This window comes from Apium graveolens, chromosome 8 (genome assembly GCF_009905375.1).
Source record: "Apium graveolens cultivar Ventura chromosome 8, ASM990537v1, whole genome shotgun sequence".
In the NCBI taxonomy this organism is placed as follows: Eukaryota; Viridiplantae; Streptophyta; class Magnoliopsida; order Apiales; family Apiaceae; genus Apium; species Apium graveolens.
In genome coordinates, this window is record NC_133654.1 from 191,376,357 (window position 1) to 191,390,175 (window position 13,819).

Genomic DNA, 13,819 nt, shown 5'->3' on the forward strand with positions numbered 1-13,819 from the left:
TGGTCCAAAGCTTCCCAAAATAGCTTTGAGGATCTTAAGAAGGCGATCACGAAGGAACCGGTTCTCACTCTTCCGTATTGTTCTAAGGAGTTCGAGGTGCACACTGATTCTTCCGACTTTGTTATTGGAGGGGTACTCATGCAAGATGGACACTCGATTGCCTTTGAAAGCCGCAAGCTCAATGACACCGAACGCCGCTATATAGTTCAAGAGAAGGAGATGATGGCGGTTGTTCACTGCTTGCGCACTTGGCGACACTACTTGTTGGGCTCACGTTTTTCCATCAAGACGGATAATGTGGCCACTAGCTATTTTCAATCACAATGAAAACTTACTCCAAAACAAGCTAGGTGGCAAGATTTCTTGGCGGAGTTTGACTTTTCTATGGAGTATAAACTGGGCAAGGCGAATGTTGTGACTGATGCCCTAAGTCGAAAGGCGGAATTTGCACCTATTACTTAAGCCACGTGGGATCTTTTAAAGAATATTAAGGAGGGATTGATCTGGGACCCCGTGGCCTCCGAACTCATGACCATGAAAATGGAGGGCAAGACAAAAAAGTTTTGGGTGGACGACGGTCTTCTTTACACAAAAGGAGCGAGAGTTTTCATTCCTAGATGGGGAAGTTTAAGGAAGACCCTACTAAGGGAATTCCATGAAACAAAATGGGCGGGTCATCCGGGACAACGAAGGATTTATGCACTTCTAGAGGCAAACTACTTTTGGCCCCAAATGAAGGATGATGTGGAAGCTTATGTGAAGACTTGTCTTGTTTGCCAACAAGACAAGGTGGATAATAAATAATCGGCGGGTCTACTCGAGCCACTCCCTATTCCTACCCGATCATGGGAGAGTGTCTCACTCGACTTCATCTCGGCCTTACCCAAGTCCGAGGGTTTTGGCTCTATTATGGTGGTGGTGGACAGATTTTCCAAGAATGGGACGTTAATAGCAGCCATCACTGATTGCACCACTGAGGAGGCAACACGATTGTTCTTCAAAAACGTGGTTAAGTTTTGGGGGCTTCCCAAAACCATCATAAGTGATCGAGACCCATGCTTCACAGGGAAGTTATGGAGAGAATTGTTCGACTACTTAGGGTCCGAATTATACTTCTCTACTAGCTTTCACCCCCAAACTGATGGGAAAACCGAGATGGTGAATGCTTTACTTGAGTGCTACTTGAAGCACTTCGTGGGGGCTAACTAAAGGGACTGGGCAAAGTTGTTCGATGCAGCCCAATTTTCTTATAACTTACAAAGGAGCGAGGCAACGAACAAGAGCCCATTTGAGCTCACAACGGACCAACAACCCTTAACCCCTCATTCCATTGCACACCAACCTAGTGGGCAAAGTCTGGGAGCCTTGCACATGGCGAAGTCTTGGGAGGAACAAGTGGATATGGAGAGAGCATATTTAACCAAGGCGGCTAAAAAGAGGAAAAACTGAGCGGATGCTAGGCGACGACCAATGGAGTTTCATGTAGGCGACAAGGTAATGGTCAAGCTTCTTCCCCAACAATTTAAGGTCTTTAGAAATGTGCATAAAGGGCTCATTTGTAAGTATGAGGGACCATTTGAGGTAGTTGGCAAAGTAGGAAAGGTGTCATATAAAGTGCAACTACCTCCTAATATGAAGATTCATCAGGTCTTTCACGTGAGCATGCTAAAGCCTTACCATGAGGACGTGGAAGACCCCTTAAGAAATGACTCATCTCGCACACCTCCATTGATGACAAAGTCGTTTGAGCGAGAAGTAGACGAGGTGTTGGCTGATCAAATCATTATCGTTGAGGCATACCACCAAGTACTCAATACTTGGTTAAATGGAAGGGACTACTCTACAGGGGAGAATGAACAAGACTTGTGGCAGTTCAAGAGACAAATTCTAGACTATCATACGTCGACGAGGGCGTCTCCGAATTAAGTGGGGGAGAATGTCACGAATCGCTTAATTTGGACCCGTTCATTCTGTTTTTCAGCGGAACTTTCTAGAGTAATCTAGAATATTATAGTAATCTCTTGTAAATATAGAAAGCTCTAGAATGATGTGAAATGTACTTAGAAAATATCTTAGATAGATATTTTAAATGGAAAATCCTAGAACCTTCTTTAGTGGAGGAATATTGTAAAAGATTCTAGAATCATCCGAGTAGTATAAATAGAGGAGTCCCCTCATTTGTAGGATCATCCAAGAAGTAGTAAAAAGATTTCACTTGTAAACACTTAGTGCTCTTAGTAATAAAAGTTTCACTCTTTATATAAGTGTTCTTGTGTGGGTTCACTTAAAGCTTACTCAGTAGTTCTGAAAGGTAGAGAAGAGTTAAGTGCTGGGGCGGTTGAACTAAGGGTATGAGGACAGGCAGCCAAATGGAAAAAGATCAAGAATTTTTTATTTAAAAAAAATTCACTAAATCCTGTTGGTAAATATATTTGTACAACCTTTGAGGTTCTGTTTTGAAAAACATTAAAAAAGAGAACTTTTCACTAAATTGCCATGCATTTTTCAATATATATCTTCGCAAAACTTATTCCAGAAAGCATGTTCTGAGATCTATATGACTTGGAATGAGGGACAGGGAGAAATTATAAGCTGTAGAATGAAAAATGAAGAAGACTGAAGAAAATGTTTTAGGTAGAAAAAGCTCGTCATAAGCAGCGGATGTGGAGCTATTCTAAGAAACATGCAGAAGTAGGACTTTCCAAATTCGACAGTACGACTCAATAAGATTGAATGTAGCAACAGGTTATTTTCCAAGTGGATGTAATGTTGAGGCCTAAGATGAAACTGCATCATCCTAACAAACCTGCATCATCCTAACAAACTTGGTCCTGGTAGGGGCAAAAAATTGCAAGACACATATCAATAATTGAGCAAATCTCAACGTGCAACAAATTTCTTAAAACCTATAATACAAACTACTGAATATGATTAGGTCTAGAGGTCCGTTTGCTAGTACATTTACGTAGCTGCCGCATAAAAAATCTTGTAGGCTGATTGAACTCCTAAAACATGCTGTAACAGCAAAAGGAAATTTCTTTTAACTGTCCATATTCTGAACTATACTAATTCTCCTAAGAAAGCATGAAATCATGATGTATAAAACAAGTTACCACTGCCTGCATTTCTCTTTTGATTCTATTATATCTAGTAGCACTAACCCAAAGTCTCAAAGTAGTGTTTTTTGGCAACTGGTTGGACTAAATGAATCACATCAACTTGTAGTAACAGGCATCCCCATAAAGAAGAATCTGATAGGTTTTGCTGCAATTGCACTTGAATTGAATCACCAAGCATTCCCCTGTCTTTTCCACACTCACTGCTTCCTCTTCTGTTTCCTGATCACACTTTTTACCAACATTCTCCATTTCCTGTCATCACATCAAACAACAATTAACCTCTCCCCCACATATAACAAGTTAAATACTACATACATACTCCATTTAAAAATCTACAACCAGTGGATTTATATTTCATAAGCATTCTAATCAATACCACACAACAGTCATCATTGCATATTATCAGTGAATCAATCAGCCAAGGAAAGTACACATTCATAACAGATGGATACTCTGATTCACAGTTACATGCATATTTTGAATTAATTTCTTGCACTCGCAAACATACAAGATATTCTAAAAATCAAGAAAACATAGAGTCTGATACTTTAAGAGACTATAAATCACAATGCACCAGCAAAAATCCACCTTTGACAGATTCCGCATATGTAAATTTAACAGGCTGCGCAATGCAAGGGGATCTAAATTTTAATTTCAAGTGTCACGCATGGATGAAACATGTTTGCATCTAATATCTTGGACCTAATTTTATGGCCTTTAAATCAGATACAAATTACTAAATACAACTAATAACAATCAATCACACACAAGAAAATTTTGAACCTAATTTTTAAAGAAGCTAGACAAGACCTACTTACAGAACAAGTACCATGCATGATCTAATGAAATTAACATACACAAGATTAGTGTGCGTCCAAGAAATTGATTAAAAGATAAAGATAGACAAGAACCTTGGGAGTTTCAGCAACATGAGTATCTTGACACGTTTCTTGTTCTTGTTGCTGTGGTTCATCTTCTCGAGAAATCCGACTAAGCCACTGACTTGTGACCCCCATAATCTCCTTCATTTTCTTAACCTTCTCTTCACTACTCGCATCCCCACTCTTCCTCCTCCTGATCCTCTCAGCCTCAATCCTCCTCCTGTTTCGAAGCATTGGATTTATTCGTCGAGGAGGCAACGAAGCAGTCTTGGTCTTAGGAGTCTCCTCTACCGGAGAATTCCCAATCTTGCTCTCAGGAGAACTCACAGGAAAACCAAGAACAGGAGTGGGATCAGAAACACACCTCTGCATTAGGCCTTGTGCTGTTTCGGGCGTAAAAGGATTCAAGAAAGAGGGCTGCACAGGGGGAGAAATGGGTGCGGAGAAAGCGCGGAGAAGAGTGTCTGAGATATGAATGTTGGTGAATTGGGAAGCGAGCTTAGAGAGATTGGGTTTCTTGGACAAGTGTTCTTGATCAGTTTCTTCAAGGGGTCTTCTTTTCGTTGAATTACAACTACTGCATTGTTCTACGACGATTGTCGGAGACACGGTGGTTTCTTGGTGGTCAGTGGTGGTGGTTGAGATCGGAGAGTTGGTTGTGGTGGTGGTGGACATGTTGTTGTGTTTGTTTGGTTTGTGTGATGCTCAAAGTGAAGGTCAAGATGTAGAATTTGTATGTTTTATAAGCGCGCGCGCTTAAACGTTAGATCAGGGAATATGAAGATTGGGCTTTTTTGTTTATGGGCTGTGAGTCCTCTACTTAGAACGTTATCTCCCTTGACTTGTAATTAAAATTTGGGCTTTTTGTATATGGGGCTGTTACACATTGATCCCCGTTAACTTAAAGGGAGACAATAGCTCATTTTAATGTATTTCTAATCGGAGACGGGAGTACACAGAAATTGGACGATAGAAGTATTTTTAAATAAATAATTTTTTTTAGAGATAATTGAAGCCGTAACAAATGTTATTAATCTTTTTTTCCTTTTTTGGTGATAACATAAATACACTGATTTTGTGTTGAGAAAATTTGAAGTCTTGAAGGTAAAAATATGGCCAAGAGAAGATTTTTTTGGGTTTTTTAAAATTTATTATATGTAAATTAAACAAAGTCAAACCAAATTTACTCGGTATATCCCGCTTAGAACAGAGTCGTCTAAGTAGGGTAAAATGTATGCAGATCATGCCCCTTTTCAAAAAATAGGAAGGTTGTTTCTGTGACTAACCCGGCTTAATGTAAGAAAAAACTATATATATATGTGATACCTGAACCCATGGACTTACCTATAAATGATCGTTTAAGATCTTTATCACAAAAGTGAACCGGTCAAGGAGAAGAATATTTGATGTATCTAAAATGTAACCAAGTATGACAATATACATACATCGAACAAAAAGGAAACGATATAATCCTAGGACGATCATCGATGATCATCCCTATCAAAGTAGATTCGATGAAAATATTGAACCGGATGATTACTGTTAACTAATGATGATCAGAACCGTCATGTTTAATTAAAAAAAATTATCTTTTTCACCTCTTGAACTACCCGTTAATTATACACATCTCTTCTTCTTTACCAACCGTTTTGTGCAAGACATGCCTGCATATAACAAGACTAAGTCAAATTGACAGCCCTAAGATTAAGTTGTATGATTATCAATATTTGTATCATGTAATTATATTACTTGAGTCTGTAAAAATATTTAGTAGATTAGACTGGGGGATTTTTCAATGAACAGTTTCAAGCTAAGGAATAAATTCTGGAAGAAGATCAAGTCATGATATGCCTCAGAGAAAAGATATAGAAGGTTGGAGTTGACTAATGGTGTTCTATGAAAAATGTTCTAAGTCAAGATATCGAAAAGTCACAGATCAAGGTATATTTAGAAGTCAGTCGAAAAGTCCAAAATGACTTGTGGAGAAGTCTCAAGAGATATCGACAAGTCATTTCTGCATATAGAGATCTCAGAGATATCGACATGTTAAATGAAAATATAGAGAACTGGAGATATCGACAAGTCAATACCTCATATAGAGATCTCATAGATATCGGTAAGTCAAAATGTGTATATAGAGATCTCATAAATATCGACAAGTCATTTTTACATGTAGAGATCACAGAGATATCGACAAGTCAAATTCCTCATGTAGAGAACTCAAGATGTCGACATGTCAAAAGCCTATGTAGAGAACTTAAGACCTCGACAAGTCAAATATACCTATATAGAACTCAAGATATCGATAAGTCATTCTACTTATCGATATGTCACTTCTATACAGAACAAAAGGAGATCTCGACATACGATCTCAAATTCAGAATACATACAAGTTCAAGATTCAAGATTATCAGTCAACAAATAATTTATTCACTGAATTATAAAGTCTACAAAAGCAGCTGAAAGAATACAAGATCAAGTGTCAAGATTCACTTGACAAAGGATGGTCACAGACCTGCAAGATTCTGCATATATTTGTTAACACTGGAAAAAGAAATAGACAAGGTTTCTTTAGAAATTGGTTTAGTACATTTTAGTGCAAGTTTTGTAAACCTGTGTTGCTAGTCTATAAAGCATGCATGGGTCCTTAGTTTAGTTGTAACAAAATAGATCTAGAAAATCTTGTATTCTCTCAAGATAGAAGCCGAATTCTTATTTTCTTAAGAACACAGATTTGTAACAAGACAAACTTAATTAATACAATTAAGTGAGTTTTTGCTTTAGTGTCTTGTGTGTTTTACTGTCAAGCATTTTATCTCTACAATCTTAAACTGCTTTGTTCACCATTAATCCAAACAAGTTTAAAAATCCAAATATAAGTCAAGAAACACATCCCCCCCCATGTTACATTTCTTTGCATTCAATATCCAACAAGTGGTATTATAGCAAAATCTAAAAGTAAACATATAAAGATCTTGGAAGAATGAGTGTTCAAAATCTGACAAGCATTAAGATACCTACTTTTTTCAAGATCAACTACACACTGTGGAAAAAGAAAATGATACTATTCATAAGGATGACAAACCCCATATATATTCTGATTCTCAAGAATGGACCTTCATCCCTATGGAAAAAGTTTCTGAATCTACAGATGGAGACATGGTCATACTAGCACATTATGCATCCAAAGACCCCTTAACCTACATAAAGCCTGAAAAGGAAAAAGTTACACTAGATAGCAGTTTATAACTCATATTAATTGAGTCTCTTGATAATGTAATGTACAACAATATTAGCAACTGTGATTCTGCTAAACAGATTTGGGAAAAAATTGAGATACTGTGTGAGGGAACAGAAGAACTTAGATCTAATTTAAGAAGGATCTTTGTGTCACTGTATGAGGGTTTTATGGCTAAGCCTGATGAAAGTATAACTGATGTTTTTGAAAGATTCAATAAGATGATAAATGACTTGCAGCTTCATGACAAATACTATGAAGCTGAAGAGGTCAACCTGAAATTCTTGCTCACTCTTCCTGACCATTTGGAAAAAAAAATATCTGCTATTAGAGAAGGAAGAGACTTAAACAGAATGACATTGGAAGTCTTGTATGGAATCTTGAAGACTTATGAGCTGGAAATGTTACAAAGAAAGTCATTGAGAGTTATTCAAGGAAATGTTATTGATGGAACTAGTGCCTTAGTTGCCAATGACTATAAGCCATCTGATGATGAACTAGAAGCTCAAACTCCAGTTGTTCAAAATGTTGAACAGAAGAATAAGGAGCCATGGAAGCAAGTCATACTGGAAATAGAAGAGGATCAATTCTACACCCTTGATGAACTGGATGAGATGGACCAGTCAAAGGCTTACCTTGCAAGAAAATTCTCTAACATAAGGGTTAAGAAGCCAAAGATTTTCAAGAGCAAGGGTCATACATCCAACAACAACAATAATTGGAAATGAAAAACATAGTTCAACTCAGCTAGCAAAGGTGGCTACTGAATAGGTACTGTTGACAGATAAAAGATAAGATGTTACAATTGTGATAAGTTAGGTCACTTTACTACTGAGTGTAGAAAGCCAAAGAAGGTGAAGAAAGATAAAGCTTATTTGGAATTAGAACCAAAGTATGAATCTCTCTTGAGAAAGCAACAGGGAAAGACTTATATGCCTCATGGTGAAGCTGACAAGGGAAAAGAAATAGTGAACCGTGATGTTCCTGTGATGCTAAAGAAAGTTAATGCACCTCTATTCAAAGCTTGTGAGGTTGATTTCAGTGTAGTTGAGTTGGTCATCAAGCAAGAAATTGTTGATGAAGATAATGAGAAGAACAATGCAGAAACCACTCTTACTACTGAAAATGAAAAGAAGCCCATAGTAAATCAAACTGTAAAGACACCAACCAAGGAAGTCAAAACTGAGAATGTTGGGGAAAAAAACTAATGAAAAAATAGGTGTAAACAAGAGCAACAATTATGCCTATGTTGCAGATGCTCCAAGTTGTGGTACAAGAAGCTCTCTCACCTGAATTATAAAGCAATCAATATCCTGGTAAAATAGAATTAGTGAGAGATATGCCAAATCTGGAATCTACTTAAGATGAAGTTTGTTAGTCTTATCAGAAAGGAAAAATGAAGAGGTCCAGTCACAAGAGCAAGACTGTAAATTCAATAAGTGCACCATTGCAGTTTATTCACATGGACTTGTTAGGACCAGTTAATGTCTTGTCTATTTCAAGAAAAAAAAATGCACTGGTGATGGTGGATGACTAATCAAGATATACTTGGGTGGAGTTTATGCATTCAAAAGATGAGACTCCACACATCATCATTGAACACATAAAGAAAGTTAAGAAGCAGGCTGAGGATCAACATTGTATTAAAAGATTGAGGAGTGATAATGGCACAGAATTTTGGGATGCAGCTTTAAGTGAATTATGCAAACACAAGGGCATTGTTCAAGAGTTCTCAGCTTCTAGAATACCTCAGCAAAATGGTATGGTTGAAAAGAAAAATAGAACTCTAGTTAAAGCTGCAAGAACAATACTGAAAGATGCCAATTTGCTAACAAGTTTTTAGGAAGAAGCTGTTAATATTGCATGCTATACTTAAAACATATATCTAATCAACAAAAACCTTGGCAAATCACCTTACTCAATTTTGTCAAAAAGAAAGCCGACTGTGAAACATATGCATGTATTTGGAAGCAAATGTATTGCTGAATATGTTGGAAAATTTGACTCTAAAGTTTTTGAAGCTATTTTTCTGGGATATTCATTGGAAAGAACTGCCTACAGAGTTTATGTGCTTGAGCAAAAGAAAATAATGGAAAGAACTGATATGACCTTTGACGATGACAAGTGTCCATGCTTGGAATGCCTTGATGAAAATGAAGCCGAAGCCCTAAAGTTTAAAAATCTGAATATTGATAGTGATTCTGAAGATGATGCTGAGATCAACATAATCAACAGAATGGATGAGGAAATAAATGAACCAGTGAACCATGGAAATGAGAATTCTTCTCAGAATAGAAGCTCACCTGAATTTAATGCCACAAACTCAGGGGGAGAAAGAGATGACAATTTTGCAAGTTATGCCAACAATGAAGAAAATGTATACAACTCTAGTCAACAAGATCATGCCAGAAAATTGGATAGAGTAACACAAGAAATGTAATAATTGATGATCCAAATGGTGAAGTGGGGACTAGGAGTGCAACTGTAAATGAATGCTTACATGCATGTTTTCTTTCACAAATTGAGCCTAAGAAAACTGAGAAACCTCTACTTGATCCTGATTGGATAACTGCCATGGAGGAAGAGCTAAATCAATTTGAGAGGAATAAAGTTTGGGAATTGGTTCTTGCACCAAAGAACAGAAGTATCATTGGAACAAAGTGGGTGTACAGGAACAAAATGGATGAAAATGGAATTGTGAAAAGAAACAAAGCAAGACTGGTTTCCAAAGGTTACTTACAAGAAGAAAGAATTGATTATGATGAAAATTTTGCTCCAGTTGCAAGACTTGAAGCAATAAGAATCTTTCTTGCATTTGATGCACATTCAAATTTCAAGGTTTATCAAATAGATGTGAAGAGTGCATTTATTAATGGTGAATTGGAAGAAGAAGTCTATGTGCAACAGCCACCTGGCTTTGAAGATCCAGAATTTCCAGATTTTATTTATCAACTGTTAAAGGCCCTTTATGGATTGAAGCAAGTACCTAGAGCATGGTATGACACATTGTTAGAATTCTTGCTTAAACATGGATTTACAATAGGTACATTGATAAGACTCCATTCTACAAGCAGCATGGTGGTGATTTTATCCTAGTTCAAATATATGTGGATGATACCATCTTTGGTTCTACAAATGAAAAATTATGTCAAAGATTTTCTAAACTCATGTAAAGTGAGTATGAGATGAGCATGATGGGAGAATTAAGTTACTTCATTGGCTTTCAAGTTAGCCAAAAAAGTTATGGAATTTTTATCAGTCAAACCAAGTATGTCAAAGATTTATTGAAGAAATTTGGAATGGTTGACTGCTCACCTGTATCAACACCTATGTTTATAGCTACTAAGTTGGATGAAGATAAGAAAAGAAAAAGTATAGACATTCCAGGTTATAGAGGAATGATTGGATCTTTGATGTACTTAACTGCTAGTAGGTCAGTCATCATATTTGCAACATGTCTGTGTGCTAAATTTTAATCAAATCCCAAAGAATCACATTTGATGGCTGTCAAGAGAATTTTCAGATTCTTGAAAGGGACACCAAACTTGGGATTGTGGTATCCTAAGAGAACTAGCTTTGAAGTTATTGGATACACAGATGCAGATTTTGCTGGATGTAGGGTAGACAGGAGAAGTACAAGTGGAAGATGTCAATTCCTTGGTCAAAGACTTGTATCCTAGTATAGTAAGAAACAGCAATCTGTGTCAACTTCCGCAGCTGAGGCTGAATATATAGCTGCTGGAAATTGTTATGCTCAAGTGCTTTGGATTAGAAATAAATTAATGGACTATGGCTTAGTGTTACACAAAATTCTAATCATATGTGACAATACTAGTGCCATATACATTGTTGCTAATCCGGTTAATCATTCTAGAATTAAGCACATTGATGTAAGATAACACTTTATTGGAGAACATGTTGTAAATGGTACCATTGAGCTTATTTTTGTTTCAATAGAAAAACAATTAGCTGACATTTTTACTAAACCTTTGGATGAAGCAACTTTCACTAGACTTGTTGGTGAAATTGGTATGTTAAATTCTTCATCCTAAAGGCAAGAACTCAGCTAATGTATTGCAGCAAATTAATTTCTGATAAATTAAAATTAATTTGATTTTATTGGAAATTAACTGGAATATGATTTATAAATATTTCAGAATCTGTGTATATTTTTTTTTCAAAATTTAAAATTCAACTTGGAATTTTTCAAATTCTGAGAAAAACTGTCTAACTGTTAATTTATATTTTCAATATGTGAAATTAATGTGAGACAGAACTGAAAAAGAACAAAAGTTGTAGAAAACTAAGTTATCGATAAGTCTAAATGAATTCTCGATAAGACATTTTGAGACTTCTCGATAAGTCTTTTTCATGACTTCTCGAAGGACTACTCGACAAGCCTCATTATGACTTCTCGATAAGTGTTGTAGAGATCTTGACATATGTTTATACATGGAGTTCTCTACAAGTATAAACTTTAGACTTCTCAATAACTCAGAACTGAAATAATTTAATTCAATAAATTATTTCAGTAAAATACTTTTGATATAAAATAATTCTAATTTTATATTAATTTATTCAATGTAAATTGGAATAATTCAGTCCAATTAGGAAAAACTGGGTATTTATTCTACATCTCGATAAGTCACTATCTAGTTCTCGATAAGAGTTAGGATAGTGACATCTCAGCATGAGTTTTCTAATTTACGTGACTTCTCGATAAGCAAATATCAATTGTTTATTCCCACTTCTCGATAAGTCACATCTCTAGCCTATAAATACTCATACATCTCGACATAACCCCTCTTTACGCTTTCAAGATCTCAATCGACCTAGCTTTTGCAAATCTTCACTGTTCTCTCTCTTTTCAAACTCTTTCGTTCTCAAATCTCTTACCCATTCAAACTCAAACACTCACAATGGCTGCAAACAATGTTAGAGCTGTCATCCCAAAGCATGATACCAACTACTTGGCTTTTACAGATGCAAATCAAGCTCTTGACAGTTTCAAATACTTTGTCAAGTTTTTTTCTGAATCTTATCTTGTAGGAATATTAACTGCTAACCTTTTTTTTCTACCTGGACGTGCTCAAAAAATTATAAAACTCGGTTGTGGTGAATACAGTTGTGCATGAGCACCAAGCAGTTTCCATGGTTGTGAATTTCTCAATTCAGGGAACACATGTGGAGATTGATGCCAATGATGTTAACAAAGCTTTGGGCATTCCTAAAGATGGCATGGTGGAGGTACCTACAGTACAATAGCTGGATGAGTTTATGGATTTCATAAAATATAGTGAGAAGATCGATCTTGTCAGTCTCAACAAGAAGCATCTAAGAAGGGAGTGGTCCTTTCTTTTTTATTCCATTGTGAGAGCATTCACATATAGGAAGACCGGGTATGACAACATATCCAGTATTGTACAGAAGCTAATGTTCTCCATGGAATACAACAAGCCCATCAATGTTGGCCTATTAATCCTGGAACTCAACACCAGGCTCACAATGCCACTAGTAAGTAAAGGTAAGGAAATTTTCTTCCCTAGATTCATAATGTCTACTTTAAGTTATAAAGTTGCAGACATTCATATGATTGATGGAATTTATAGAAGTAAAATAGGAAACTGTAAACACGTGTCCAAAATCTTATTTGGATTACTCATTACAAAGAATCAGGTGAGGGGCTCTTAATGTCACTAACTTTGTGTTGGAGAGATTTAGGATCTACCCTTATCCTAAGCCTGATATGAGGTATAATGCAGGCTCTAGCTCAGTTATGGCTCATGCACCTGTAGTAGTACAAAAACAGGATAGCCAATAGGAGCCTTCCCAAACTGAGACATATCCTTCAAAACCACTAGAATCTAGGGAACTGACGACTTCAGCCTCCCAACAGGTTGGAGTTAGTAAAAAGAAGAGAAAACAAACACCATTAGTTACTATTTCTGAGAGTGGTGAGGACCAAACAGTTATTGAGTCTAATTTGGTCAGTAAGCCAAAGAATTCTAGGAAGGTTGAGTTGACCACTCAAATAGCCACCTTTTCATCTTCTCAAAAAGATGCAATCTTTACAAAGGGGCATGAACAGACTCTAAAAGCACCTTTTCAACAATGTGTCACTATTGAACAAAGCAGTCTCCCCACTGCATCTTGTAAAAATCTGCACAACCTCTTCAGCACTCTCAAGAGGTTGAAAGAATCAATTTGGATGGCACACACCATGAGAGCACATCTCTTGAAACTCCCTCATCCATTCAGGGGGAGTTTCCAAAAATCAACTCCGAAATTTCAAATCATATTTCTCAAATTTCTTCTTCTTTTAGTGAAGGGCTTCAATTCATTTCTTAAGCCTTGCCAAAATCAAGTGACACGGTTCAAGAAATTGTGCTCACCACTCAGACACAACAATTAGATGGTGAGAGGCTACATGCTGAGTTAGACCTTTATGACATCATCACAAACACAAGGGTTTCATCAGTTTTCACTGAAGACCCTGTGCATGTTACTCTAGCACCTTCATGTGCACCACAGTCTTCACAGACTGCTAGGTTTGAGGGTAGTACTCTTGAGGGGGAGCTACG

At 36.7% G+C, this 13,819-nt stretch overlaps 2 protein-coding genes across 2 annotated transcripts; one reads left to right on the forward strand and one right to left on the reverse strand.

Moving 5' to 3' along the window:
- Positions 1 to 1,470: 1,470 nt before the first annotated feature.
- Positions 1,471 to 1,926, forward strand: LOC141680225 (uncharacterized). The gene has a single exon (XM_074486511.1). It carries the CDS (start codon positions 1,471 to 1,473, stop codon positions 1,924 to 1,926), a length of 456 nt encoding a protein of 151 aa, XP_074342612.1.
- A 900-nt stretch (positions 1,927 to 2,826) lies between these two features.
- Positions 2,827 to 4,722, reverse strand: LOC141679030 (uncharacterized). Its single transcript, XM_074485515.1, has 2 exons — positions 4,031 to 4,722; positions 2,827 to 3,371 (listed from the first exon to the last, which is right to left on the reverse strand). The coding sequence occupies exons 1-2, from the start codon at positions 4,673 to 4,675 to the stop codon at positions 3,210 to 3,212; spliced, it is 807 nt and encodes a 268-aa protein (XP_074341616.1). The 5' UTR covers positions 4,676 to 4,722; the 3' UTR covers positions 2,827 to 3,209.
- Positions 4,723 to 13,819: the final 9,097 nt, after the last annotated feature.

Coding starts and splice junctions, on each gene's coding strand:
- LOC141679030 (XM_074485515.1), bottom strand. CDS start 4,675: ATGTCCACCACCACCACAACCAACTCTCCGATCTCAACCACCACCACT. Junction 3,372..4,030: donor ATGTTGCTGAAACTCCCAAG/GTTCTTGTCTAT, acceptor ATGTGATGACAG/GAAATGGAGAATGTTGGTAA.
- LOC141680225 (XM_074486511.1), top strand. CDS start 1,471: ATGGAGTTTCATGTAGGCGACAAGGTAATGGTCAAGCTTCTTCCCCAA.